At 41.9% G+C, this 26709-nt stretch overlaps 1 protein-coding gene across 1 annotated transcript in view; it reads left to right on the top strand.

Annotated features, from left to right (window-relative positions):
* SGCG (sarcoglycan gamma) overlaps positions 1–22903 on the top strand; it is a 29724-nt gene extending 6821 nt beyond the window's left edge. The window contains exons 2-8 of the mRNA XM_004012160.5: positions 388–582; positions 3254–3355; positions 4883–4970; positions 10750–10869; positions 12356–12428; positions 20070–20193; positions 22153–22903. Of these exons, the coding sequence (XP_004012209.3) occupies positions 388–582; positions 3254–3355; positions 4883–4970; positions 10750–10869; positions 12356–12428; positions 20070–20193; positions 22153–22326 (876 nt within the window). The 3' untranslated portion in view covers positions 22327–22903. The remainder of the gene's footprint in view (positions 1–387; positions 583–3253; positions 3356–4882; positions 4971–10749; positions 10870–12355; positions 12429–20069; positions 20194–22152) is intronic.
* Positions 22904–26709: the final 3806 nt, after the last annotated feature.

The raw sequence follows: 26709 nt of genomic DNA, 5'->3' as shown, positions 1-26709 counted from the left end.
CCAGGGGATCTTCCCAAGCCAGGGATTGAACTCTGATCTCCTGCATTGGCAGGTGGGTTCTTTACCACTGAGCCACCTTCGAAGCCCTGGAAATATGATCACTGGATTTCAAATGAATTTGTTATATCTAATATGGTGAATGACAGATTATCACTGTGGCTGAAATACAATGACATGTTTCAAAGTATTCTTTAATGCTCTTTTCAAAAATCACTTAATTTTGGAGATTTGTTATTGGGGTAAAAAAATGTTTTGTTGGACTAATGGTCAGTCAATATTGACAAATTCTCTGTCTGTCTATCTGTCCCTTTGTCCCTCTTCCCACTCCACTTCCCCACCTCCTCCCCCCTTTTCCCCCTCCCCCTCTTCACCCCCTACCTGTGGCAGATGGTGCGTGAACAATACACCACGATCACAGAGGGCACCCACATAGAGCGGCCAGAGAACCAGGCTGTCTACAAAATCGGCATTTATGGCTGGAGAAAGCGTTGCCTGTATTTGTTCGTCCTTCTTTTGCTCGTCATCCTCCTTGTGAATCTTGCTCTTACCATTTGGATTCTTAGAGTCATGTGGTTTTCCCCAGTAAGTGTTATTTTTCCTGATAACCATGTTCTTGCTTTGTTTGTGCTGTCAGTCCATCCCCATTGCATCAACAGAAGCTCCCTGTCATGCAGTTAGTGCTTGTCTCCTGTCTAGATAGAAGGCTCAGTAGCAAAAAAAAATACATATAACATTTAAAATAATATAGCATTTACCTTTTCTTAACGTTTTTAATAGTTTCACTGCAGATTATACTGTGTTGATTTTACAGTGAGTTTTCATTGCAGTTTTTCCACTCGTCATTATCTTTTCATGGTGGGAAAATTGGAGCCACCTTGAGTTTGGGGTTGACTGTGTGTCATGATTGCTTAAAGATTATTTAATTCATTAACTGACAAAATTTTGCAAATTTTATTTTTCTAATTTCACTAATTTATAAATATTTACCATTCAGATGCAACTTACTTGATTTTTTAAAAGCCCCATTCTGATATGCAATAAATTCTAGTACACATTTTGGTATTTAACAGCAAACTTAGTAACTAGTGAATTCAGTTCAGTTTAGTCACTCAGTCATTTCCGACTCTTTGTGACCCCATAGACTACAGCACGTCAGGCCTCCCAGTCCATCACCAACTCCCAGAGCTTACTCAAACTCATGTCCATTGAGTCGGTGATGCCATCCAACCATCTCATCCTCTGTCATCCCCTTCTCCTCCTGCCTTCATCTTTCCCAGCATCAGGGTCTTTCCCAATGAGTCAGTTCTTCTTCTCATCAGGTGGCCAAAGTATTGGAGTTTCAGCTTCAGCATCAGTCCTTCCAATGAATATTCAGGACTGATTTCCTTTAGAGTGGACTGGTTGGATCTCCTTGCAGTTCAAGGGACTCTCAAGAGTCTTCTCCAATACCACAGTTCAAAAGCATCAGTCCTTCAGCGCTCAGCTTTATTCACAGTTCAACTCTCACATCCATACATGACTACTGGAAAAACCATAGCTTTGACTAGACAGGCCTTTGTTGGCAAAGTAATGTCTCTGCTTTTTAATATGCTGTCTACGTTGGTCATAACTTTTCTTCCAAGGAGCAAGCATCTTTTAATTTCATGGCTGCAGTCACCATCTGCAGTGATTTTGGAGCCCAGAAAAATGAAGTCAGCTACTGTTTCCCCATCTATTTGCCATGAAGTGATGGGACCAGATGCCTTGATCTTAGTTGTCTGAATATTGAGTTTGAAGCCAACTTTTTCACTCTCCTCTTTCACTTTCATCAAGAGGCTCTTTAGTTCTTCATTTTCTGCCATAAGGGTGGTGTCATCTGTGTATCTGAGGCTATTGATATTTCTCCCAGCAATCTTGATTCCAGCTTGTGCCTCATCTAGCCCAGCATTTCACATGATGTGCTCTGCATATAAGTTAAATAAGCAAGGTGACAATATACAGCCTTGACATACTCCTTTCCCAATTTGGAACCAGTCTGTTGTTCCTTGTCCAGTTCTAGCTGTTACTTCCTGACCTGGATATAGGTTTCTCAAGAGGCAGGTCAGGTGGTCTGGTATTCCCATCTCTTGAAGAATTTTCCACAGTTTGTTGTGATCCACACAGTCAAAGGCTGTGGCATAGTCAACACGCAGAAGTAGATGTTTTTCTGGAACTCTCTTGCTTTTTCCATGATCCAACAGATGTTGGCAATTTGATCTCTGGTTCCTCTACCTTTTCTAAATTCAGCTTGAACATCTGAAAATTCATGGTTCACATACTGTTGAAGCCTGGCTTGGAGGATTTTGAGCATTACTTTGCTAGTGTGTGAGATGAGTGCAATTGTGTGGTAGTTTGAGCATGCTTTGGTATCGCCTTTCTTTGGGATTGGAATGAATAATTTAGTAACCTAAAAATCAGTCATTATAAGGAATTTGGAGTCTGTTTTAGGCACCTTCATGTTTTCAAGATAGCTGGGTAATTTTATATGCTTTAATAATATTTTGTGTCCTTTTTGGAAAAAATTCATTTAATGCAGCATGTTTTTACTTTACAAGATAGTCACAGTGAGAAAAGATGCAGCAATGAACATTTTTTGGAGACTGAATGAAGGTTGAACTCCTCAGGTTTACACCCCAGGGTCTGTCAGGGGCACCTCCTGACTACAGGGTCTTGTCTGGCCTCAGAAAGACTCTCGCTGTGTGGAAGGCTGAGGGATGAGCAGGAAGACGCTGGAAAGGCCTGGAAGGGAGATGCACCCACCCGCCCCTCACCTCCAGCCCCACAACTGCTGGAGACAGAAGACTGTAACGCCCCTGGGCACCAGGGGCCATGCATTCTCCCAGCCACTGTGTGATCCCACAGCGTGGTTGGCACTCAGCCAGTGTGTCCTGAAAGAATAATGATGGTGTGCATTTTCTTAGAAATATGTGTCAATTAATCCCACAGACTTTGCGTGAACATTGTTATACTGTGAGCCCACCAGGTGCTCTTGGCTGTTTATCATAAAGTGATTATTTAAATCTTACATGCATTTCCTAAACAGTCCTTTGTATTTACACAAGATTTAATATAACACTGAATACTGAATAAAAGCAACTAAAGTTATAAATAAAGTGCTTAAGAGAAATGCAGAGAAAGGCCGATAGGAAATCTATGAAAAGGTATACATAATTTAAGTTGATAATAAAAGAAGTGAAAAAGAAAGCAATAACAGAATCTCTGCTCTTGTTAACAGGTAGGCATGGGTCACCTGCATGTTATGGCAGATGGACTTCGCCTGGAGGGGGAATCTGAGTTTTTATTCCCATTGTATGTCAAAGAAATACGCTCCAGAGCGGTAAGAAAATGAGGACACGTTTAAGTAATTTGTTTCATGAAAAATAAATAATGGTTTGCTTTTCTAATGAAAAGGATGTCTGCACTGACATTGCATGGCTCCCTGGCCACGTGCCCTGTGTGTGCCCTGGCACACAGTGAGTGACCAGCAAGGTCACACCCAAAACCTTGCCCAGAAACCCCAGCCCCGCCCCCAGCAGATTTTTTACATCCCATTGACTAGAGTTGTGTCACTTGGGTCTCCCTCCCCAGAAGACAGGCTGAGAAAGAAATTAGCATTTCCAGCCCCTGAGGTGGAAGCCAGAAAAAAACGTGGGGAGAGGGGAGTTGGAAAGCATCCATGAGACAGGCAGCTGACTGTGTCCATGCCCGGGGGTGGGCCTCGCAGCCCTGACTGAGGCCCTGTCCTCCCTTTCAGGGAGAATGATAAAAAGAAAAAAAAAAAAAACAAGAGCCTGGACATTGGCACCTGAAGACTGGGCTCCATCATGGAACTGTCACTTGCTGGCTGTGACTTTGGGAGAACTGTCATTTAATCTCTTTGAACTCAATTTCCTCATCTGTAGATGAGGAATAAAGCTACCTCCTCCAAAGTGTGGAGGTAAATGAGAGGATGGATGGTCAAAATCTTCGGTGAATTGTTAGCTTTTACTATCATGCTAGTTATTTGATAACAAAGCAAAAACAAGTAGTAAGCTCACACTATTGGATAAAAGGTGAGATGCTGGTAAACCCATGTGCTTCCACAAAGCAAGTTGGAGAATTTCTAACCAGCCAGACGTCCAAAGTGCTCCTAAAACTTCTTTCCTTCTGGAAAAAAGAAAAACACATCATTCCCCCACCACTTCGGAAGGTATTTGGTTCCCTCTGAGTGACATAAACCCACCTGAATCCAACAGCCGAATTACTGCATTCCTTTTGAAGAAAACTGTTTATATAAGAGCCAGCAATCTTCTGTGAAACAAAGCCCCCATTCAGACTATGACCTCACTTACATGCTCATAAAGCCACTTTATCTTCCAACAAAGAGCTCTAAAAGTGTAGGCATCCAACAGATTTTAAAAGCTCTTGAAATTGTGAGAAGGCTTTTGTGTTTTGAAAATAAGTAATACGGTCTTTATTATAGAAGAGCTAAACATTCTCTGATTCATCTTTAAAAATATATCATATCCTGGACATAAATTGTGAGAAATGAAATTTTAATTTTTTTGAAAAGACCAAACAAACACTGATTAAAATTTGATTGTTTCAGATCTTTACATTGAGAATGGGCCTGGTGTATTATAAATGTACATGGGCTCTGTAAACCCACGAAGTTATTATATTTTGTGAGGAAATAATTTAATGCATTTACCCCATTCACATAATATAATCCAAGTTTAAAAAAAATTAGCCGCAGTTTATAGGCTTACAGGATCTGTGATGTCGGAAAAATTATTTTCTATAAATCTTCAATTTATATACAAATGTAAAGGTGTAGTCACTTTAGATAGTATACATCTGGCTCACTGTGTGAATCCATTTTTAGGACTCATCTCTGCTTCTGCAGTCTACACAGAATGTGACCATGAATGCACGCAACGCGGAAGGAGAAGTCACAGGCAGGTTAAAAGTGGGTGAGTTCAGCTTCATCAGAGTGCTTTGAGTGTGTGTGTGGTCCACGAACAGTTGTGCCAAATGGATATATTTGTTTTTTTCTTCTAAAGTGTTCAGAGTTATTTATGAGCAATCAGCGTGTGAGTTTTCTAAATATCATGCTGTGTGGACCATAGAGAGTCATTCACTTTGTGGGAGGACAGTCTGAAGTATTTTAATTGAAGTTATTTTGATTCCAAGAAATAGAGGACCGTTTAAGGTAGTACAAGAAGCACAGTGATTATTGCAGGCTACAAAATCATCTTGCCGAGGCAGAGAAAAGAAAACAAGGTAGTTGCACTCAAAAAACACCCGGGGCTGAGAGTCCAAGTATTCCTCCTCTCTCTTTCTCTCCCCATCCCTCTCTCCACTGTGTTTCCTTCCTTTCCGTGTGTGTTTGCCCATGATTTTCACTTGAGTGTTGTGATTACATCAGTCCTAACTCTACAGGACTCTCTGGTCCTTCCTCTGGTTGACTGTAGTTCTCAACACCAGCCAACTTAGTCTTCAGTGTCTTCAATTCTGAACTCACAACAAAGCACTCAAATTGGCCCAATCACTCGTCCAACCAGCTGCCCTTGGGTGAGCCATGTACACCCATCTGATCAACAAATAAGATCAGAGAATATGTTCACATGGAAGCAAGGTCCCATGGAATCTTGCACAGAGAGCAAAAGGATTAGAAAGAATAAGTATCGGAAGAAATGACAAAAGAGCAAACAGATGGTGAAAGGAATGTATATTTGTACTACACATGTATACATGTATATGGCAACCCACTCCAGTGTTCTTGCCTGGAGAATCCCAGGGACCAGGGAGCTCGGTAGGCTGCCCTCTATGGGGGTCGCACAGAGTCAGACACAACTGAAGCGACTTAGCAGTAGCAGTAGCAGCATACATATATATGACTCAGTTATACATATACATGTATCAGTTCAGTTCAGTTGCTCAGTCATGTCCAACTCTTTGTGACCCCCATGGACTGCAGCACACCAGGCCTCCCTGTCCATCACCAACTCCCAGAGTTTACTCAAACTCAAGTCTGTTGAGTTGGTGATGCCATCCAACCATCTCATCCTCTGTCATCCCCTCTCCTCCCGCCTTCAGTCTTTCCCAGCATCAGGGTCTTTTCCAGTGAGTCAGTTCTTCTTCTCATCAGGTGGCCAAAGTATTGGAGTTTCAGCTTCAGCATCAGTCCTTCCCATTAATATTCAGGACTGATTTCCTTTAGGATGGACTGGTTGGATCTCCTTGCAGTCCAAGGGACTCTCAAGAGTCTTCTCCAACACGACAGTTCAAAAGCATCAATTCTTTGGCATTCAGCTTTCTTTATAGTCCAACTCTCATATCCATACATAACTACTGGAAAAATCATAGCTTTGACTAGATGGACTTTGGTTGGCAAAGTATTGTGTCTGCTTTTTAATATGCTGTTTCAATGGCATTCTTTTAATAGCTATATAATATTCCAAAGAATGTACATATATAATAACTTGATTAGGTAATTCTCAAATATTGTAGTTAGGTTACTCTATTCAGTCATTATCACAGTTCTTAATTCAGGCCACTCATATACTTAGTAGGTGTTTTCAATAAATTCTTATTGAATGAATGAATAGAGGAGTGAATGAAAGATTGTGTAGTATGGGATGGGCTAAAAACCAGTTGGGAGAGAGTTCTAGGAGATGGAATGGGGTAAGATGGCCTGTCTAGGGTGCTCCAAAGTGCACAGGGGTTCAGGTATAGGTCTGAGCTACACCATGAGGGATTTGGGGTCATGAAGAGGATCATGGGTGGGAAACAGATTCAAAATTTAGCAGCCAAAACAGAGGAGAGAACTTCAACAAAGGAAGTCAGGAATAAAAATCAAGGGGTTAGCAGCATTATTCACTATAGTCAAAACATGGAAACAACATAAGTGTCCATCAATGGATGAATGGATAAAGAAGATGTGGCTTACATGCACAATGGAATACTATTTATTCAGCCTCAGAAAAGAACAAAATAACGCCATCTGCAGCAGCATGAATGAACCTAGAGGCTGTCGTACTGAAGTGAAGTAAGTCCCACAGAGGAAGGCAGATACCGCATGATATCACTTATATTTGGAATCTAAAAAATAATAATAAAATATGACACAAGTGAAACTATCGACAAAACAAAAACAGGCTCACAGACATAGAGAGCAGATTGTGGCTGCCATCGGGAGGGGCCTGGGAAGAGGGATGGACTGGGCGGCTGGGGTTAGCAGATGCAAACTATTACCTAGAGAAGGCATGAGCAGCAAGGTTCTACTGTACAGCACAGGGCACTGTATTCAGTATCCTGTAATAAACCACAGGGCTTCCCTGGCGGCTCAGTGGTAAAGAACCCACCTGCCAATGCAAGAGATGTGGGTTTGATGCCTGGGTCAGAAAGATCCCCTGGAGAAGGAAATGGCTACCCACTCCAGTATTCTTGCCTGGAGAATCCCATGGACAGGGGAGCTTGGCGGGCTACAGTCCATGAGGTTGCAACATGAAGTTGGAGACGACTTAGCAACTAAACAACAAAAACAACAATAAACCGTAATGGAAAAGAATATGAAAATGTGTATATATATATATATATATATATATATATATATATGTATGTATGTATGTATATAACTGAATCACTTTACAGCAGAAGTTACAATATCGTAAATCAACTCTACTTCAATAAAATAAATTTTTAAAAACAAGGGGTTCATCCACAGTGCTGCTGTAAACAGGCCTGGAGCCCTTTCCTCGCTATTTAGGTCCGTGAACTCAAGAGTGTAGATGTAAAAGACTAGCCAAAAGATTAGAGTCAAGCTACACAGATAAGGGTCATTGACTCCAGGCTTATAAAGCTGAACTAAGTAATGCAAGATTACTCTAAAAAATTAGTAGAGTGAACTCAACTGCAGTTTTCGACTTCCAGTCCAGTATTTGTCCGATACCATCTTTGCAGTGGTAGAGTAAAACCTTCCTAAAGGACTTTGTGCTGTTTGTTTTTAAATGATGCTCTCTTAAGTCAAAGCTAGCATAGTGGGGAGGGGCAGTGTTAATGGGGTATATTGTGAGTTAGGAAGAATCTGATTGTGTTTTTACAAGGAAAACTCTTGGGCCAGTTTCACAAACTGAATTCATCAGACCATAAAACCTGCCTTTATTTACTTCCTTTATCTTTTATTTATTTCCTTCTTTGTTTGAACCAAAGCCTTTCATTAGAAATTTTATTTTACCAAATAGCTCTTTCTTTATCATGAAGAAAGTATTTGAGTTTTGTTTCTTAAAGGACGTGGCTGCAAATGAGGGTGACATGTTCACCTCTAATGCACACTCAGCAAGGTTATAAAATCTAGTAGACTATTACTAAAAGAAGATTTAGTCATACACTCAGTTATTTTAAGAAGTGATTTATTCCTATGGTGGGCTTGTTGTCACGTGGAGAACAGTTTCTTTCGAGGTGGAAAACATATTTAAACATGTTTAAACACTAAACATGTTTCAGTGTCTATGTTTTTTATTAAATGAAGATGGAATTTTATTCACCTCTGTGCCTTTGCTGGGGCAGCCCCTCTACCTGGAAGGTCTCATTCTCCCCAATCAGGGAAACACTGATGCTTCCAGGTCAGCCCAGACATTCTCCCCCCCGGGTGTCAGGAATTCCTTGTTAGGTTCTTGCTGGACACTGTCCATGTTCGTCTCATGGCACTTATCACATTGCCCTGGGCTTACATTCTGTTGTCCTCAGTGGGCTGTGAATTCCATCTGCATCTCACTCATTCATATATATTCAATTCTTAGCACAGAACTTTGAACATAAAAACCATACAAGAAATTTGTATTGAATGGAAGAGACTCACTCTCCTGCATTTTCTTTGATTTGAGGGTTTACTTGGCTCTGTTACTCGTGAAAACTATGCAGCTAAATTTTTTTGTTGAATATTTCAACAATATATACGAAGTAATGGTTACAGGAAAAAATATGTCATTTAGTTGAGCCCTTTTACTTAATAAATTTCCCTCAGATTGTTATATGAACTTCCAGGGAGCTAAACAGTGAACTCTTACTGGATAAATTACTCCGGTTTTTTCATCTTGATTTTAAGCTCAAATAACTTCAAATTCATCACTTAATGCAGATCAATATTTATATGATAAATACATCAGATATATCAGTGACCCAGAAGAGATAAATAGTGACACTGAATCGCAGGGTATCTGAGTTTGGGGGAAAGCTAAGAAGAGCAAAATTACAGGCAACTAACAAAAAATAAAGCAAGCCTTCCTAAAGAGAACAGAGATAAAACATGGAAAAAAAAAAAGACTTCCACTTTATAACATAAGCACACACACACATACACATATTTAACTGAAGCATGTGTGTGGTGGGTTTTGAGGTACAAATCAGAATATGTATTGTGACAATATCCAAAACTGATTAACGTATTAATTGAAAAACTTCTATTTAATTTCTAGCAGGTCCACCTCAACTTGAATGAATACTGTGAGGGACACAGGGACACATACACAGAAGCTTTAAGTATCCATTTGACAATAAACTTACTTTTCTAGATAAGACTATAGGGCCAACAAAAGAATTCCGGAACACTTGAACAAATGCTGAATGCTGTGTTCTAGAGAGATCAATCCAGCATTAATCCTTCATGCTGGGTTAAGGTGCAGGGTTGGAAGAATAAGAAGCACAGAGAAGTTAGGAGACATAAAATGATGGATACCCAAGTGCACCGATGAGGGAGACTGAACAAGATCTCACCCACCAAAGGTACAGCATCACCAAAGCCTGGCACTAGAAGCACCCATGAAACAAACATCTGCTGAGTCAGCCATGGGTTGCTCACAGTGGGTCTAAAGTGCATGAGAAAGGAGTCAGCTTGGAGGACAAAGTGATGCCCTGTCCCTGAAATAGAAGACGTGGAGGAGACAGAAATGTCTGGGATGAAGGGGAAGGGCAGAAGATGGAGGGTGTATTTCCAGGGTGATGTCTGTTTTCTCCAAGGAGTAGGAGGTGAGGGGTAGGGCAGAGGCGAGAATCCGAGTGACTCATTGCCTGGGTTAACTTTGGTCACTGAGATGGTCTTTCACAGATCTCCCATTTCAGAAAACAAAATCCTCAATTGCTAATATGCAAAAGAATAGCAATTTAAGTAATCTTCATAAAAGAATTATATTATTTTTGGCAAGTTTTAAAAGCTGGAGAAAATTAATTTTTAAATAATTCATTCATACATATATTTGATATATAGTAACACACAATGGCACCCCACTCCAGTACTCTTGCCTGGAAAATCCCATGGATGGAGGAGCCTGGTAGGCTGCAGTCCATGGGGTCGCTAAGAGTCGGACACGACTGAGCGACTTCACTTTCACTTTTCACTTTCATGCATTGGAGAACGAAACAGCAACCCACTCCAGTGTTCTTGCCTGGAGAATCCCAGGGACGGGGGAGCCTGATGGGCTGCCGTCTATGGGTCGCACAGAGTCAGACACGACTGAAGCGACTTAGCAGCAGCAGCAGCAGCAACACACGTGTGACCTAAATTAATTTTAATAAGATTTAGGGTTAGGACTTAAAATTTAATCATAGAATTAAAAAAATAAAAACTACTGGTGACAAATCCTAAATGTTTAGTGATTTGGTACTACTGGGTGACAGCACATGTAAAAGTAGAGTTTGTAACACTGCACAGAGTAAACACTTTATAATAAGCTGTTTTAATTAATTCTTTAGGTCCCCAAATGGTAGAGGTCCAGAGTCAGCAGTTTCAGATCCACTCCAAGGATGGCAAGCCACTGTTCACTGTGGATGAAGAGAAAGTCATGATTGGTACAGATAAACTTCGAGTAACTGGTAGGTATAGCTCTTTATTTTTGATTTAAGAATAATTGACAAACAACATTAGTTTCAGGTATACAATATGGTGATTCAATATTCATATATATTGTGAAATGATCCACACTAAGCCTAGTTAATGTCCATCACCACACATGCTTACAAATTTATTTTCTTGTTATGAGGACTTTTAAGATGCACTCTCTTAGCAACTTTCAAATATATGATACAGTATTATTAACTAGGGGGCTTCCCAGGTGGCTCAGTGGTAAAGAACAAGCCTGCCAATGCAGGAGACTTGGGTTCAATCCCTGAGTCAGGAAAATCCCCTGGAGAAGGAAATGGCGACCTGCTCTAGTATTCTTGCCTGGGAAATCCCATGGACAGAGGAGCCTGGCTGACTATAGTCCATGGTGTCGCAAAAGAATCGGACAGGACTTAGCAACTAAACAACAGTTGCTTTCTGGTTTTAAAATAAGCCTGAGTAGGAAAGATATGTACACCCCAGTGTTCACTACAGCACTGTTTATAATAGCCACGATATGGAAGCAACCTAAGTGTCCATCAACAGAGGAATGGATAAAGATGAGGTATTTATATACAATGGAATATAAGTGAAAGTGAAGTCACTCAGTCGTGTCCGACTTTTTGCGACCCTGTGGACTGTAGCCTACCAGGCTCCTCTGTCCATGGGATTCCCTAGGCAAGAGTACTAGACTGGGTTGCCATTTCCTTCTCCAGGGGATCTTCCCAACCCAGGGATCAAACCCAGGTCTCCAGCATTGGAGGCAGATGCTTAACTCAGCCATTAAAAAGAATGAAATAATGCCATTTGCAGCAACATGGATGGACCTAACGAGTGTTATATTGAATAACGTAAGTCAGACAGAGACGAAGAAATATCATATGACATCCCTTATATGTGTAATCTAAACAGAAATGATACAAATGAACTTACTTACAAAACAGAAAGAGACTCACAGACTTAGAGAATGAGTTTATGGTTGCTGGGGGGAGGAGAAGGATGGAGGAAAAGGATAGTTAGGGAGTTTGAGATGAACATGTACACACTGCTGTATTTAAAATGGATAACCAACAAGGACCTACTGTATAGCCCAGGGAACTCGGTTCAATGTTATGTGGATGGGAGGGGAGTCTGGGGGAGAATGGATACGTGTATATGTAAGGCTGAGTCCCTTTTCTGTCCACATGAAACTACCACAATATTGTTCATCGGCTATACCCAGTACAAAATAAAAAGTCAAAACAAACCTGGGTATTTGTAACTGCTTTAAAAATCATATTTTGTTTATAGGAACCTAGTGAAATCGTGGTGTTCTTGGAAAAGTAGGAAAGCAGTTATGCCTATTTTATCCCACAACTCAAACGTCTATACAAAGTCAACAGTCAAAACCTACATGTCCTGTAATATGGAGTATAAAGGCTTGATTTGTTAGCTGTTGTTTACTTTTGTAAGAATGCTGCACCTTTGGTTTGTGTTTAGGGCCTGAAGGGGCTCTTTTTGAACATTCGGTGGAGACACCCCTCATAAGACCCGACCCACTCCAGGACCTCAGGTAAGAGTTTTGTTCAGATGTAAACAAACTGGTTATGTGCTGGAGTAATGCTTCAGCAGATGCTACCAGGTGGTTCCTTGTTCTGATGACCTTCCACCCATGACAGGTCATTTCTGACAGAATCCAGAGGGTGAACGTCCTTGTGCGCATCCCGTCCTCCCGTCTCTGAGACGCAGGCCTGGTGACCAGCCCGCCCCTGCCCCAGGGCAGCCTGCACCGTTCTAGTAGTCTAGTTCCTCCTCCAGGAAACCTCAGGGACTTGGCTAAATGCCACTATTTTATTTTTTCCTCGCTTTTTTTTTATTGTGGTAAAAATACACATATAAAATGTATCATTGTAACCATTTTTAAATGTATAGCTCAGAACATATTTATACTTTATATACTTAAAAGTTTTGTTTTTTATTTTCCATTATGGTTTACCACAGGATATTGAATATAGCTCCCTGTGCTCTACAATAAGACCTTATTGTTTATCCATCCTGTATATAGCAGTTTGCATCCATTGACCCCAAACTCCCAATCCTTCTCTCCCTCCATCACCACTCTTCCCCTTGACAACCACAGGTCTGTTCCCTATGTTTGTGGGTCTGTTTCTGTTTTGTAGATGAGTTCATTGTGTCATATTTTAGATTCCACATACAAGTGGCACCATTGATGGCTCAGCAGGTAAAGAATCTGCTTGAAATGCAGGAGACACGGGAGATGCGGGTTTGATCCCTGGGTGGGGAAGATCCCTTGGAGGATGACATGGCAACCCACTCCAATATTCTCGACTATTGGTTGAAAAATCCCATGGACAGAAGAGCCTGGCAGTCTACAATCCAAAGGGTCGCGATGACTCGGACGTGACAGCCCGCAGCACACATAAGTGATATCCTATGGCATTTGTGTTTGTCTGACTAGAGTACGTACTAGAGAGTAGGATGACCTCTAGGTCCATCCATATAGCTGCATACAGCATTATTTCACTCTTTTGTGTAACTGAATAATATTCCATTGTGTGTGTGTGTGTGTGTGTGTGTGTGTGTAAATATACCACAGCATCTTTATCCATTCACCTGTCGATGGACATTGAGGTGGTGTCCACAGTTTCTGGTTACTGTGAATAGTGTTGCTATTAAAGTGGGGTGTAAATGCAGCTATTTAAAAATGCTTCATTGACTCCATGTCAGCCATAGGAAAGTTCAGAATGCTCCCAGGGCACTTGGCCTGTGACCTAGTCTCTGTGGGGCTCCCTAGACTGGCACCCTGGGCACCTCCCTCCTCACTCGTCCTGAAACTGAGCAGCTGCCAGCCCCAAGCTCCACACTCCCACACACCTTGTCCCACCTGACTGGGGTGCCCCTCCTTACCTTGGACACCCATGGACGTCTCCTTGTCCTCATGCTTCAGCTCACCAACCCATCGTTTTTTCCTGAAAATCATCAGCTGAGGTAAAACAATTGTACCTTTTAGTGAAAGAGAATTGTGTCCTATATGGGCTTAAAATGTCCAAAAGGCATTCTCAGAAATTTCAGTCTACATTACATTTTTAAAATATGTGCACTGTGAGTAGAGACAAGAGCGTTACAAAACTGAGAACGTGATGAATCCATATATGCAAAGAAATTGTAAACCGTTGATATATCTTTTTTCAACTGTGGCAAAATACACATACATTTTACCTTCTCAACCACTTTTAAATGTACAGTTCAAAAGCCTATAGTAGACTCATTGTTGTCAACCATCCCTACCTCCAGTCGCCAGAATTCTTTACATCTTGGAAAACTGAAACTCCACGCCCCTTAAACACTAACTCCTGTCCCCTTCCCCGACCCTGCATGCCACCACCCTGCCCTCTGTGTCTATGAATCTGAGGACTCTCGGCACCTTGTTTAAGTGGAATCATACAGTATATGCCCTTTTGCGACCGGCATAATATCCTCAACCTTTGGTATATCTCTATGTAATATCAGAATATATAAAATCACCTCGTTCCATATGTGTCTTTTCTTTATACAGAGTCTCTGTGTGCCTGTGTGTATTTCACTGTCTCACTGGCTACTGAACGTCCTTTACTGCTGTAACTGTTTATTCTAATAGTGTATTTGTACTTTATAACAAAAACAAACAATAGTTTTTAAAACAAGTGTCTACAAGTCTACAGTGTCACTTAAAGTCACATTTAGAATTTGAACTTGAAAAATATTCAGGTCAACTAGCATATTCTAATATATTATGTATAAATAGGGGAATAATGTACAGTAGGAACCCCAGCTTTACAAACAAGCCTGGTGACCTTGGCCAAATTAACCCTTTGAAGCTATATTTTCTCATAAAACATTGGTAGTATAATACATCTCAGAGTATTCTAGGGAAGATTTAATAAGCTATGAAGTTAAAAATGTTTTGTAAACTGAAAGTGGAATACAAATAATCATTTTTATTATCATTATTATACCAACTAGATATTCATACCAAATGGAACTGGATTTAGGAAATTTGGCATTTCTCTTAATGTTAATGTCTAATTAAACATTGCTGCTGCGGCTGCGGCTGCTAAGTCGCTTCAGTCGTGTCTGACTCTGTGCGACCCCATAGACGGCAGCCCACCAGGCTCCCCCATCCCTGGAATTCTCCAGGCAAGAATACTGGAGTGGGTTGCCATTTCCTTCTCCAATTCATGAAAATGAAAAGTGAAAGTGAAGTCACTCAGTCGTGTCCAACTCTTAGCGACCCCATGGACTGCAGCCTACCAGGCTCCTCCATCCATGGGATTTTCCAGACAAGAGTACTGGAGTAGGGTGCCATTGCCTTCTCCGAATTAAACATTAATCTAAAGCAAATGAGAGTTCAATTCATCTTACCCACTTAGAGAACATTTGCAGCATAAAATTAGATTGTGACTATAATTAAATTGCAACAGTTTCATTGATTTTGATAAAGGACCATGAGATCAATATTATAGAATTATTATAGTTAGGGAAGAAGAACATTTTACTTTTGTAGGAAAGAAACATGATTCAATATCTTTAAAAAATAATGCCATGAGAAAAATTTTGTTATTAAAAATAATATAAATTGTAGACCTGCCAAACCACTCTTTGCAATGAACGTCACTGTTTTAAAAGTATAGGCCTCATAATTAAGCAATTCGTCTTACATTTTTCCCATTAGGAAATAAATTTTCTGGCTTCTACAGCAGGCCTTTCCTGAAAAAGAAATGGCAGAAAAGTATTCTCTGGCTTTCTAAAACATGACACTAAGGGAATATTCCATAACCCAAGTGTTACAACCAGAGTGATTGAGAACATAATGAAATTATAAGGAATTGCTTGAGGAATGGGGTTTGGATGGAAGACATGAACTAACAGGTTTCGAATGCCTGCCATTGCCAGGAAATGTGTCTGTACTGTCACATAATTTATCTCGTTTCCTCGTCAGCTCGACCTGAAAAGCATCAACTCAGTCCCCATTTTACAAAAGAGAACACTGAGCTCAAGGTAGGAGCACATTCTAAGACACAAAGGAAAAAAGGCAGCCAACTCATGACTCAACTTAGCTCTGGCTCCAAAGCCAGTGTACGCTCTGTTCCCACCTTCCACCACCCAGGGGAACCCTTTAGTGATTTACTCCCTGATTTATCACCAGACTCAGCTGACTGAGTGCATGAGAGTTGTATTGTCTTCTGTGAGTTCATGCTATCACCTGTCTTTCCCTTTTTATATCTGTGTCCAGTAGCATTACTATTCCTGGTCTGAGTAAAATGAGATCGATTCTGGAATATGTTAACTGACCTATGAAAACTTTGTGGATGTTGTTGGGTTAAGATCATGAAGATCATTTATAAAAAGACCTCTGAAATATACATGTTTAAATATCACAATTTAAATTTTGGTATGTGCTCAAATGGTAGTTATGAAAGGGTAATAGTTATTTTCTTTAAGAAAAATATATAATTGACTTGTATTTAAGCTAGATTTACATTTCTTAGGGCAAGGTCATCCTCAAGAGAAGTATGAACTGTAACATACGATTTTAAACCTAATTCTCATTTATGCATGATATAATTCAATCTTTTTTTAAAAAATTCAGCAAAAACGTATAAAGTGTGTTTACGTGCCAGAGTCTATATAGATGCTGGTTCCACAGTGATAAAAGGCGTGGTCCCTGACCTTAGTGAGTTTAAAGTCTGTTGGGAGAAAGAAACGTGCAAACAAGTTACAATGACATCATTCATTGCGATGATGAAGGTGCAAAATGATAGTGAGGGCATAGGAGAAAGAGTGTAACTCTTCCTTCGGCGATCTGAGATGAAGTCACAGATAAGAAAGCTCTTGAACGGAAATTTAAGGAATCAGTAGATGTGGATGCAGTGGGGCAAACTGCAAAGCCCCTACAGCCCAGTAGGGATGTGATGGCGGAAACCATGCCTAGGACATAGTAACACATATGTTTCTTCATTAGATGAGTAAAATGAACAGATGTGGAAGTATTTGTTCCCATTTCAAACACTTGTAAATATTGGTTTCCTTAATGCAGTTTATAAATATCACCTAAGTAGAAACCAAGGAAGCCCATTCACTCTCAGGTCCCAGTAACCAAGCAGAAAATTCACGGTCAGTGCATGTGTTGCTCAGTCATGTCTGACTCTCTGCAAATCTGTGGCCTGTAGCCCACCAGGCTCCTCTGTCCATGGGATTCTCCAGACAAGAATACTGGAGTGGGCTGCCATGCTCTCCTCCAGGGATCCTCCCAGTCCAGGGATCGAACCCAGGTCTCGCGCATCTCCTGCGTTGCAGGTGGGTTCTTCACCACTGGCACTACCTGGGAAGCCCATGGTGGAGTGGAAGCTAAGTCAGGGGTACTCAAGGAGAAATCAGGATTCCACAGAGACTAGGGGCTGGAACTTGAATATTTTATGGAGACTGAGTCCAAGCTACAACCTAGTGTGTATGAAATGCCCAGAGATATCTCATAGATCTTGAGAAGATACTTCAGCATCTGGTAGGACTAAGCACACACACACACGTGCACACACATACACACATATGCATACACACATACATACACACACCCTCTCAGAGTTTTTCTCTCTCACCATTTCTCTGTCTGTTCTTGCTTATTTTTCCATGTGAACATTAGGTCTTTGATATCTGACCATGTTGATTGCATTCATGGAAATGTGTACTTCAGAGCATTCTCATCTCAGCCTTTTTGGTAATATGGGTCTAAACCTGTACTGAATTGAAATGTTTCGTCTTCAAGGATAGAAATAAGGCAGAGGGGACGAAGTCTGCTTCTGGGAGCACTGTGTTGTGAGAACATTAACAACTAGTCATTGGTCCTGTTGAGGTCACTTGTGGTTTGAGAATGACCCTGGAAATGGACTCACCTTCGACAGGGTCCCTGAAATGGGCCCAGCGGTGCAAGGTGCTCACACCCTCCTCCTTTCCCTCCGCTGTCTTCCATCAGTCCAGGCAGGAAAGATGCAGGCAGTTAGCAGTGGCCAGAAGGTGCCTCCATCAGCAGACCAGGCTCATGTAGGTACCAGCATGTTTCCCCCAACACCTAAACCCAACAGAACTTGACCAATACATTCCAGGAATATCTCTGCTTCTGACACTCAAAGTCATATTTTAACATGTGTAACAGGTCAGATCTTACATACTGAGAGGGACATAAGAAAAGGGAGCTTTATTTTCCATAACAAATAGTGGTAGATGAGAAAACTTGCCAATTAAAGGTAGTAATCCACCTGATTTAAAGGTTGATCGGTACCACTTAGTCATAAAAAAGAACAAAATAATGTCATTTGCAGCAACATGGATACAACTAGAGATTATCATACTAAGTCAAGTAAGCCAAACAGAGAAAGACAAATAATATAGGATATCACTTATATGTGGAATCTAAAATATGACGCAAATGAAACTGTCTGTGAAACAGACTCCAGGACATAAAGAATAGACTGGTGGGTGCCAAGCTGGTTGGGGGAGTGAAGGATTGGGAATCTGGGATTAGCAGATGCAGATTATTATATATAGGATGGATAAGCAACAATGTCCTACTGGGTAGCATAGAGAACTGTACTCAATATTCTGTGATAAACTATAATGGAACAGAATATAAAAGATTCTATATATATATATAACCGAGTAACTTTTCTATGCAGCCAAAATTAATTAACACACATTTGTAAATCAACTATACTTCAATTAAGAAATTATTTTAAAAGTTGATCAGTCACTTCAGACGCAAATTCATTACCAGGCACTTCTCGCCTCTTAAATGCTACTCTTTCTTTCTCCTGCCACCTGCACCCTACTCTGACCCTGCAGTGGGATGGGTCCCTTTCTCCTTCTCGTGGATGTTTAAACATTCCAAGCAAGTCAGCCTTTCGCCTTTTGGTTGAGTCAGGTTGGAGCAGATGAAAAGCCTGTCCAGTGATCCTGCTGGGCCATCTGGTGGAAATGCCATCAGTCGTTTCCAGGCAGAAGCAAATAAGAGAAGATCCCTGTTCCTGTGTTCCTGGTTCTGAATCTGTGTTTGACTAAATCACAAGGAGATGCTGCTGAATCTTACAGAAACAAGGCCTGCTGAGGCTAGTCTCCACCTTGTCTGTAAACTCCATTAGTTAGTCATTTTTCCAGGAGAAATTGCTGCATGTGCCCTGTAATCTTCCTAAATGAGAAAAAAAAAAAAGCAAACAACGAAGTCCAAACTTTTGTGAACATGTAGCAAATGAATGTGTTGCCCTTAAATTTCTCTTTTTCCCAAAGAAGTCTGGGTTTGGGCTAAAAATAAATAGTTTTCCAGAGATATTCACCAGTAGCACTTTCTTTTGGTGTGGCATGCCAGCCTACTGACCATGTTGTCTGGAGCTGCCGCACAAGGCTGGGATGGTCAACGTTTGCATCAGTTTTCAGGGGATATTAATTTCATAGATTCTCATTGATGGGAAGTTAATTTCTTTACTGCCCTTTATTTCTGGATTTATCAATGAAAATCAACCCTGAATATTCATTGGAAGGACTGATGCCAGAGCTGAAGCTCTAATACTTTGGCCACCTGATGCGAAGAGCTAACTCACTGGAAAAGACCCTGATGCTGGGAAAGATTGAAGGCAGGAGGAGAAGGGGATGATAGAGGATGAGGTGGTTGGATGGTATCACTGACTCAGTGAACATGAGTTACAGCAAACCCTGGGAGATAGTGAAGGATAGAGGAGCCTGGCATGCTACAGTCCACGGGGTTGCAAAGAGTTGGACATGACTTAGTGACTGAACAGCAGCTGTTCAGTCCAACCTCATGGACTGCAGCATGCCAAGCTCCCAATGTATGGCAAAACCCACAATATTGTAAAGGAATTAGCATCCAATTAAAATAAATTAATTAATTTAAAAATTTTTTAAAAAGAATGAATGAATATACTGTATATCTTACTGATATATATTCTCTGTATGTCTCTATCTCTATTGGAAGATACTATGTCTTACTGATTATATTCTCTATGATCTTACCGATTATATTCTCTAAGATTTATGTTCTCTAAGAATATAATCAGTAAAATATATAGTATATTCTCCATTGGTTGGGGGATTCCTGGGGTGGCTGTTTTTTATGCCATTTTTTCTTGGTTTCCTTCCCTCATTTCAGACTAGAATCCCCAACACGGAGTCTCAGCATGGACGCCCCCAAAGGCGTTCACATTCAAGCCCCTGCGGGGAAGATCGAGGCCCTTACCCAGATGGACATCGTTCTTCAGAGCAGCGATGGGACGGTGAGTCCAGTGGACGGTGGGTGGTGGCTGCCCCCATTGTACAAGCCTCACGTCCACTAAGTAATGATGACATTCACATCCAATAAGCCATCAGCAAATTACAGTTTGTAAACAGATGTCATGAAAGGCATCACAGAAAATGTGAAAGAAGGAAAAAAAATTTAACACTAAAAGAAAAGCCAAGAAAGGTTAAAAGCAGTCTCTGTTGGATCCAGACTGCTTTCTTTGGCATTTGTCCTATCAAGTCTCTTATTGTTTTCAGCTTTGAAAAAGTCCTGGACATTCAGAGCTTGCAAAGAATGTCCATTCTGCCACTTCCTAGTGACCCTCTCAGTAGAACCATCACTGGGGGTCACCTGTAAGGGATAACTTTTTTTTTTACCACCCAGGGTGCTTGCTCACATCAAGTCCTGGTTCAGTGAAAGTCAAATATGAAAAATAAGAGTTGCAATAAAGAAAACTCTGGAACCTCCAGTCCAGAAATAAAACATCCCTGATAAGAGCCCCTCTGAGAATGGGCAGCAAGGCACAGGCTCCCTACTATTTATTGATCCTTCTAGTGTGAGATCAATTCGCCAATTACGTGTTTGAGTCGGGAACATTAACAGGCCTCTCTGGGCTTCTCTCCTCATTTGTCAAGTACAGGAAATAGTATTTACTTCACTATGTCACAGGGCTAAGAGACATCAATCCAGTAAGATAATTTTGAACTGATATTAATTTAATATTAAGGGGGGGTGTGGTTGAGGCTGCAGAGGTAGACCACAGGAGGCAGGTTCAGTCCTGGCTTGGCAAGATCCCCTGGAGAAGGGAATGTCAACCCAAGTATTCTTGCCTGGGAAATCCCATGGACACAGGAGCCTGGGCCAGCTATAGCCCATGGGACACAAGGAGTCGGACACAACTTAGTAACTAACAGCAGCAGCAGCAAAGCATTAGACAATAACCGATATAGGTTCTGCTCCAAAAAACATAAGACCCATTTGACTTCCTGCTCTGACGGTGACCCAGACCCCAGGGCAAAGCCTGCCTGCCATGCCCTTGTACTGTCACCCTGCACTGCCCGCAGAGATGTCAGCATCCCGGGATGCCAGTGTATTCAGAGCCCGGCCTGACGGGACCAGAGCCGCATAAAACAAAGGTGGGATTCCACCTTGTTGGTGAGGAAGAACGTGGGAGCTTCCCAAACATAGTTCAGCTCGTTCTGATAAGTGAACACCCTGCTGGGGCTCAGGCTTGGTTGCTCTGTGCTATGACTCTAATTTCTTTTAGCTGTCAGAGATTTCCAAAACTCAATCAACAGCCATTTGTGTGCATCTTGGTTCAACTAAACCTCTCTAGGAACAAAAAGTCCAGTGGCTTCCCTCTTATTTCAGTTGTCTGCGTGTCACTTGCTTCCTGTATCTAATAGAAGGCAACAGAGTTGCAAATAAAATTGTAAAAGCTGGAGAAATGGTTGCTAGCCATTACGATGAATTTAATTGCCTCTCCTAGGAAAATAATATCATGAGCAATTCCAGCATTCACAAGGTAAAATAAATAAGATGAGTCAACTTCTGCGGCTTGTACTTTATCCCAATAGGAGGAGAAGCTGAAGGTCAAAGTGGAATACAAGGTCGATGTGAATCAAAAAATGGTATTATTTTGGCCAGATAACTCTGAAAGGTCTTCAAGGAGTGTCACATCATACACTTTCCTAGCTGGCCTAGTGCAATGAATAAAAGGAAAAAAAAAAAGACTTCCCTCCAGTTCCTAAGGAATATTTATCCCCCCTGCCCAGATGGAAACGAGAAATAGGCTTTGAAAGAATCAGGTCATCATAATGCGACTTCAGTCAAGGCAGGTACCTACTTCATTTTCTATGCAGAGAAAGAACTTGGAACATTTGGAGCGTTTGAGTTTCGTGTTTGTCGTGTTCCCTCCCCTTGACCACGTCTTGTCTCACTCTCTCCCAAGCAGCTTATGCTCGACTCGGAAACTGTGTTTTTGCCCGAGCTGGCTCTGGGGAGCCAGGGGCCCGCAGGCAGCTCCCAGGGGCTCTACGAAGTCTGTGCATGTCCGAACGGGAAGCTCTACATGTCTGTAGCCGGCGTGGGTACCACGTGCCACGAGCACAGTCATCTCTGCCTCTAAACCATCGGCACTGCCCAGGGCGCATCTGCTGTGTCTCGGTGCACTCAGCAGTGCAGACCTCAGCCTTCCCAGCTGGAGCCACTCGACAACAGTGAGCTGAGTTTGCGTGTGGGAGTTTGAAAGGAGCTCAAACGCACCACTGAAAATGTTCCTGTGAAACTGTGATCTCAGAGTGGAGCTTAGACACAAAAGTCCAAGGATCAGAATCATTGTGACTTTCCCTGTCCTGTGTGTGTCGGTCTGTGATGGGATGTTGGGCTGCTGTGTGGAACGGATGCATGGATGTGTGATGCTCAGCTGGAGACTTCTGACCTCCCGTGAGAGTAGTCTGAGTCCTACCCAGGTGCCTCAGAGTTCTCTGAGGTTTTCCACTGTGTCAATCAATTCTGCAGGAGCTGTATTCATTTCAACGCAAAGTGTGTCTGGTTTCAGAAGAAAATCTTCAAGTTTTAAAAGGATGTTGAGATTGATCTGACTTTCAGAATGTGGTCAGAGGAATAAATTGTACACAACTGATCATGTTTCTTTATATAGTCCATAAGCAATAAAAATCAACCTACATTTTTCATAGACTTCACAATGTGTGTTGCTTTCTTTAATCCTCACAACTCTTTTTGAGTTCCGTACTGTTTTTCCCCCAGTTGCTGGTGATTAAAAAAAAAAAAAATGAGTCAAGTCACAGGTCACCCAGTATCTACTAAAATTAAACTCAACTGGACCCTAACATTTCAACATCAGTTTTCACTTTGGAAAACTTTGATCTGTGTCTCATTGCACCTGCATCACCTGTTTACCTGATACCTGCACAGACGGGCTGATGCCTACGTGAAAGGTGGAGAAACTAAAGTCAAGGGGAGTTTTGTCATCCACCAAGAGGGCCCCATGAGCTGGTGGGGGCTCGCCGCTGCCCAGCCCGCATGCTCACCTCACAGGAGAGGTGAGGGACCGGGGTGGAGCGGAGCTTCACCAAGTCCTTGCTCACAGTTGCCATCCTCGGCTGTGTGATCTGTATATGAATATGGTGAACACACACACTGAACCCATGAATGCTTTGGTTTTGTGGTTTTACTTACACGGTAGGATGCCTTCATCACACCGAACGCCAGGTGTTGGTTTTGATGTGTGTTTAACTGATCGTTCCCGTTAGAATCCCCACACAGCACGAGACGTGGTGGGACCAACAGCACTGCAACTTTCCCATTAAAGGATTTATGACTAGAAATACAACACTGGTTTCATTTTCCACAGTCTCAGAACTGAGAGAAAAGTGGTCTTTATTTCTAATGCTGTCTTAACAAGGTGTTAACAATGCAACCCACTCCTAACAGTTTCTTAATATTTAAATTACTGGTATTATAAACATTTGAAATTATTAATACAAAATAAAATTAAAATTTTAAAAATACAGTGTGTCCTAATCAGTTAAGAGCAAACTCAACTCTGAATATAACACTCCTAGTTTCAGGGGATTGGGAGGGTGGGGACTTAGATTATTTAAACAAGTATTTGCCTTTTCCATTAAGTCCTGATTTTTAGAATTAACGTCTGCTTTCTTGCTGGGACACTCCTGTTGTCGTAGCAGTGTTGTCACTTTTGTGTCATATTTACTCTCTTATACCATGTTTGTGCAGAAAAAAAAGTCTTCCAACCCAGTCGATATAGATGGGTTCTTATAGAATGTGTGTACATGTCCAAAAAAATGTCGACGATAAAGCAGAGTCAAAAAAAAAAAAAAAAGACTCAAAGGACAGGGAATAAACATTTTAAATAAAAGGTGTAAATCCAAACTTTTGTTTCTAGCTGCATTCTCCAGAGTAACGAGGAGTTTCTCCTTGGTTTCAAGCCAGACTTTCAGATGGGCTGTATTCTAGAATGTACTGCATAAACCTACCTTCTTAAGTACATTATACAGTGTAGTTTAAATCTCCACTGAAGGGGCAAGGCCGTGCTAGGAGCACCTGCAATGAGGCACGTACACGGACTAGGCACCAAGTGGTTACGACCACTGAGTATTGGTTGATACTTTAGGGACCTTGAAAAACAGTCTTTATTTCTTTTCCAATTTCCGAACCGACTGAGAAGCAGACACAAGTCAAAAAATGAAGATCAAAATGTCAGCTTTAATAGTAAAGTTAGATTTGCAGCAAACTAGATTTGCTAAGACCTTTCAGTGGAGCAAACGTGAACCTCTCAACCCCTCACAGGCTCTGCAGCTCCTACAGGGCTCAGGTTCCCCTCTCGGTGTCCCCCAGGTCAGTCTCTGCTCGTGAGGGACAGGGGAGCAGGGTGGGAGCTCTTCTGAACAGCAGAGCCATCCCCAGCATGAAGCCAGCGAGGCTGGGTTGCTTGTACTGTTTGTCCCTGCCATTCCCCGATCTAACACGTCAGCTCACTGGGCTTCAGTCTTCTCTGTAACTGCCACTACACACTGGCTGTCGTTTGAAAACCAAGTGAACTTTGGGTCAGGCATAAACAAGCAGGTGGAACAAGAGGGTAAGAAGGGCATGGAGCAGAAAGTGAATTTTGAGCTGAATAGTCAGTGCAGCTTCGGTTTTTGTCCTGGGCTTTGTATCCAGGGTCTTAACAAACACAAGAGAAAGAAGCAGAGATTTTAAGCATGTGGTTCTTCTTTGGCTCTGGTATCCATGTCCCCCCAGGCTCTCCCATGCCTTGACAGCACAGGCCGGGGACTAGCTTCCTAACCAGTGGAGGACTGATGACACTTTAGACCAAATGTGGCAAAACAAGATCAGTGGGGAAGCTCTAGAAGTCCAGGGTTTAGGAACCTCCACCTGCAGTTAGGAAGCTCCAGCTCCTGCCCATGGGCAGGCATCCTGTGGGCACAGCCTCTAGCCCTGATGGCTGATCAACTCCTGGAAGGAGACCTCTTCCCACGTGGTGTCCACACGTCTCCCACTGGCTGCAGGCTCTGGTGGAACCCTGAGCAATACACGACTAGCTAAGTCTCATCTACTTGCTGTTCTCTACTCTCTTATCCTTGAGGTCGACAAAACGCTCAAGGACACAGGATGTCAACTGGCACTGATGGAAGGACACCCACTGGTCCCCAAAGTTAACCTGTCAACTACTTCTCTTTATTTGACTAAACGCTATGCAAACATCTTCCCAGCATCATTCTCGGGCCTTCACCTGCTCCCCCCGGGTGGCTGTGGACCACTCGGGCCTCCTGCCCACAGGGCAGCACAGAGCCCGCCTCCATGGGCAGAAGGCCTGTTCCAACCCCCTCCCCAGGAGCAGCTGCTCACACACTGGTTGGCAGTCTCCAGTTTCCTTTTAATAAGAAAAGCAAAATAGGGTAAAAGGCGTAAAATAATAATAATTAAAAAAATAGTTTGGGTCCAAAATTCTTTGCCCTCAACTTCAAAATCTAAAAGTTTCAAATAATGAAAACTTCCCAAATCTATCTGCTGTAAACTCTGGGCAGCAAAACCTGATCTAAGTTTAGATGAGGCTGTTTCTCAGGTCTGTGTAGTTTAGGGTGGGTGGGTGTTCATGGTTTCACTGTGTTTGATTAAAGGGGAGTGGCCCAACCCCCACCCCCAATGGAAAAGTGAAACTGAAGTCACTCAGTCGTCTCCAACTCTTAGAGACCCCATGGACTGTAGCCTACCAGGCTCCTCCCTCCATGGGATTCTCCAGGCGAGAGTACTGGAGTGGGTTGCATTTCCTTCTCCAGACCCCCAATGGAAAAGCCTCATTAAACCCAGTTTATACACAGTAGTATTAACTTTCTAAAATCCAAATTCTGAAATACATTTGTATGCAAGGGCTTCATGGAAAGGACTGCAGACCTATAATTTTTCTGTTAAAGGAAGTCTAGAAAAAACAAAATTCCAACTACATCAACTATCATAAAAGCCAAAATTTCCTGTGTACATTTTAATATCCAAAAGCAATAAAATACATTCTAAGTGTTGAATCTGAGTTTTAAAGTAGCAAGAACTTAAAAGTCCCAGGTAGCTGGAGACCCAGAACTGGGGGGGGGGGCGGGGCCTGGGACAGAGAACCCCAAGTTTGGTGTGTAGGGTTTGAAAACTTGTGCCTCAGGTATAAGAGGAACATCGCCCACCTGTTAGGGCTCAGGTGTGAACTAGCCCAGCACACAGCCCTTCCCTGAAGCAAGGAATCCATCCAGCCTCTACTACAGAATAATTCTATTTCATATATTTCCAAATACGTATGTGTATCACATATGTTGAAGTTATAATACTTTGGCCACCTGATGCAAAGAGTCAGCTCATTGGAAAAGACCCTAATGCTGGAAAATATTGAAGGCAAAAGGAGAAGGGGGCGACAGAAGATGAGATGGTTGGACAGCATCATGACTCAGTGGACATGAATTTGAGCCAATTCCAGGAGATA

The sequence above is a fragment of the Ovis aries genome, chromosome 10 (genome assembly GCF_016772045.2).
Source record: "Ovis aries strain OAR_USU_Benz2616 breed Rambouillet chromosome 10, ARS-UI_Ramb_v3.0, whole genome shotgun sequence".
NCBI lineage: Eukaryota > Metazoa > Chordata > Mammalia > Artiodactyla > Bovidae > Ovis > Ovis aries.
The sequence above is the reverse complement of the archived record's forward strand: the minus strand, read 5'-3'. Positions and strand labels throughout refer to the sequence as shown.